The sequence below is a fragment of the Austrofundulus limnaeus genome, unplaced genomic scaffold, assembly GCF_001266775.1.
Source record: "Austrofundulus limnaeus strain Quisiro unplaced genomic scaffold, Austrofundulus_limnaeus-1.0 Scaffold1256, whole genome shotgun sequence".
Classification (NCBI taxonomy): domain Eukaryota; kingdom Metazoa; phylum Chordata; class Actinopteri; order Cyprinodontiformes; family Rivulidae; genus Austrofundulus; species Austrofundulus limnaeus.
Window position 1 is genome coordinate 116,345 of NW_013953658.1, and position 2,193 is coordinate 118,537.

At 45.0% G+C, this 2,193-nt stretch overlaps 1 protein-coding gene across 1 annotated transcript; it reads right to left on the minus strand.

The window, feature by feature from the left end:
* Positions 1-807: 807 nt before the first annotated feature.
* Positions 808-2,074, minus strand: LOC106534735 (uncharacterized; the record flags this gene model as incomplete). The annotated part of the gene is given in 1 exon segment (XM_014031467.1): positions 808-2,074. A coding segment is annotated over 1 exon segment (413 nt), but the record flags the coding sequence as incomplete, so codon positions are not given.
* Positions 2,075-2,193: the final 119 nt, after the last annotated feature.

The window sequence follows — 2,193 nt, forward strand, 5'->3', positions numbered from 1 at the left end:
ACACACACACACACACACACACACACACACACACACACACAGTGAGAACCCCCCACCCACACATTTCGGTCCAAACCCAGAGGAACCTTCTGTCAGAGCTGAAGCATCAGGTTCTGGTCTTAAAGGGACAGTCTGGACTTTTTCAGGTGGGATTCTGTGGACCAGGGGTTCTTATGAGACGCATCATGGGGGTCCTCAAAAATTCACTAAACTGTTAATTTGTTTATATTTTTACAAATGGAGAACAGTGAAGTAATAAAACAAACATATGGACCCATCATGACGAGTTGCTGACAGATTAACTCTGGATTATTTCAGATTATCTGAGGTCTGCTGTCRCTCAGAGACCAATTCAAAGAGGAGCTTCATTAAAACTGAGCAGGAAACATCTGGAAGGTCTGCTCCAAACCTCCAGCTCCACCCAGGATGACCAGGAAGATGATTACAAATAGACTTCATTACACACGTCACAAGTTCAATGACATGCAGTTTGCATATATGTATATACAYAAAAGCTTTTCTGGTACCTGGTGGTCTTAGTCCAGAGGCTCCTGTAGCGCCTCCTAGAGGGCAGGAGGGTGAATAGTCTGGGTGACCGGAGTCTTTGATGATKTTCCAGCCCTTTTCAGACACCACTTCCTGTAGATGTCCTCTATGGCAGGAAGTGGTGCTCTGATGATGCGCTGGGCGGCTTTCACCACCCTCTGTAGCACCTTCTGGTCTGATGCCGAGCAGTTCCTGTTCCAGACTGTGATGCAGTTGGTCAGGATGCTCTCAGTGGTGCAGCAGTAAAAGTTCATCAGGATGTCTGAGGACAGGTGGTTCTTCCTCAGGGACCTCAGGAAGAAGAGGCGCTGGTGAGTCTTCTTGACCAGCATGGAGCAGCCGGTCGTCCAGGTGAGATCCTCGGAGATGTGGACGCCCAGGAACTTGAAGCTGTTCACACTCTCCACTGCTGTCCCCTTTAGGTGGACGGGTGGATGTGGGTCAGTGTTCCTCCTGAAGTCCACAATGAGCTCCTTGGTCTGATCAGCGTTGAGCAGCAGGTTGTTGGTGTCACACCACTCAGACAGATGATCCACCTCATACCTACAGGCGGTGTCATTGTTGTCTTTGATGGGGACGATCACTGTGGTGTCATATCCAAACGTGACAATGATGTTGGAACCATCGACAGGTTTGCAGTCGTGGGTGAGAAGGGAGTAGATGAAGGGACTCATCACACAGCCTTGTGGTACACCAGTGTTTATGGTGATGGTAGATGAGCAGTGGTTGTCCAGCCGGACATGTTGGGGTCGACAGGTCAGAAAGTCCAGCTGCACATGAGGGAACTGATGCCTGAGTCTGTGTTGAGGGGATGACTGTGTTGAATGATGAACTGGAGTCTATGAACAGCGTCCTGATGGAGGTGTTTTTGGTGGTATGCAAATTGGTGGTGGTCCAGTGTGGTAGACAGGATTTGAGGTGTGCTAGGACCACCTAGGACCACCTACCAGGACCAAGCTGGTCRAAGCACTTTGTGATGATGGTGGTGAAGGCTACTGGGCAGTACTGAGTCTTGATGGGTTGGAGTTTTTGGGCACTGGGACGATGGAGGTGGTTTCAAAGCAGGTCAGTACCACAGCACGGGCCAAGGACAGGCTGAAAATATCTGTCAGCTCCYCAGAACATGATCTGAGAACAGGTCCAGGGATACCATCAGGACCTGCAGCCTTGTGGACTTTAATCCTGCTCAGCRCTGATCCTACATCCTGTGGAGAAGAGTCAGTTGTTGGTGGTCTGAGTCATAACAAATAACAAAGAAAACAAAGTGAAAAAAATTAAGAAACGATTGATCCATTGATTGATTGATTGATTGATTGATTGATTGATTGATTGATTGATTGATTGATTGATTGATTGATTGATTTGATTTGATTTGATTTGGCATCCTTCATTGAAGGTGACTTATAACTGCTTTGGTCAAAGGTTTTCTGTTGCTACTGATCAATGTGGGCCCAAAGAAAACAAACATAATAAAACAAACATAATAAAACAAACAAAATTACAAACATAAATAAAACAAATAAAAATACAAACATATTAAAACAAACAAAAATACAAACATAATAAAACAAAGAAAAACATAATAAAACAGAAAGCAAAAAGAAACACAAACATAATAAAACAAAGAAAAACATAATAAAACAGAAA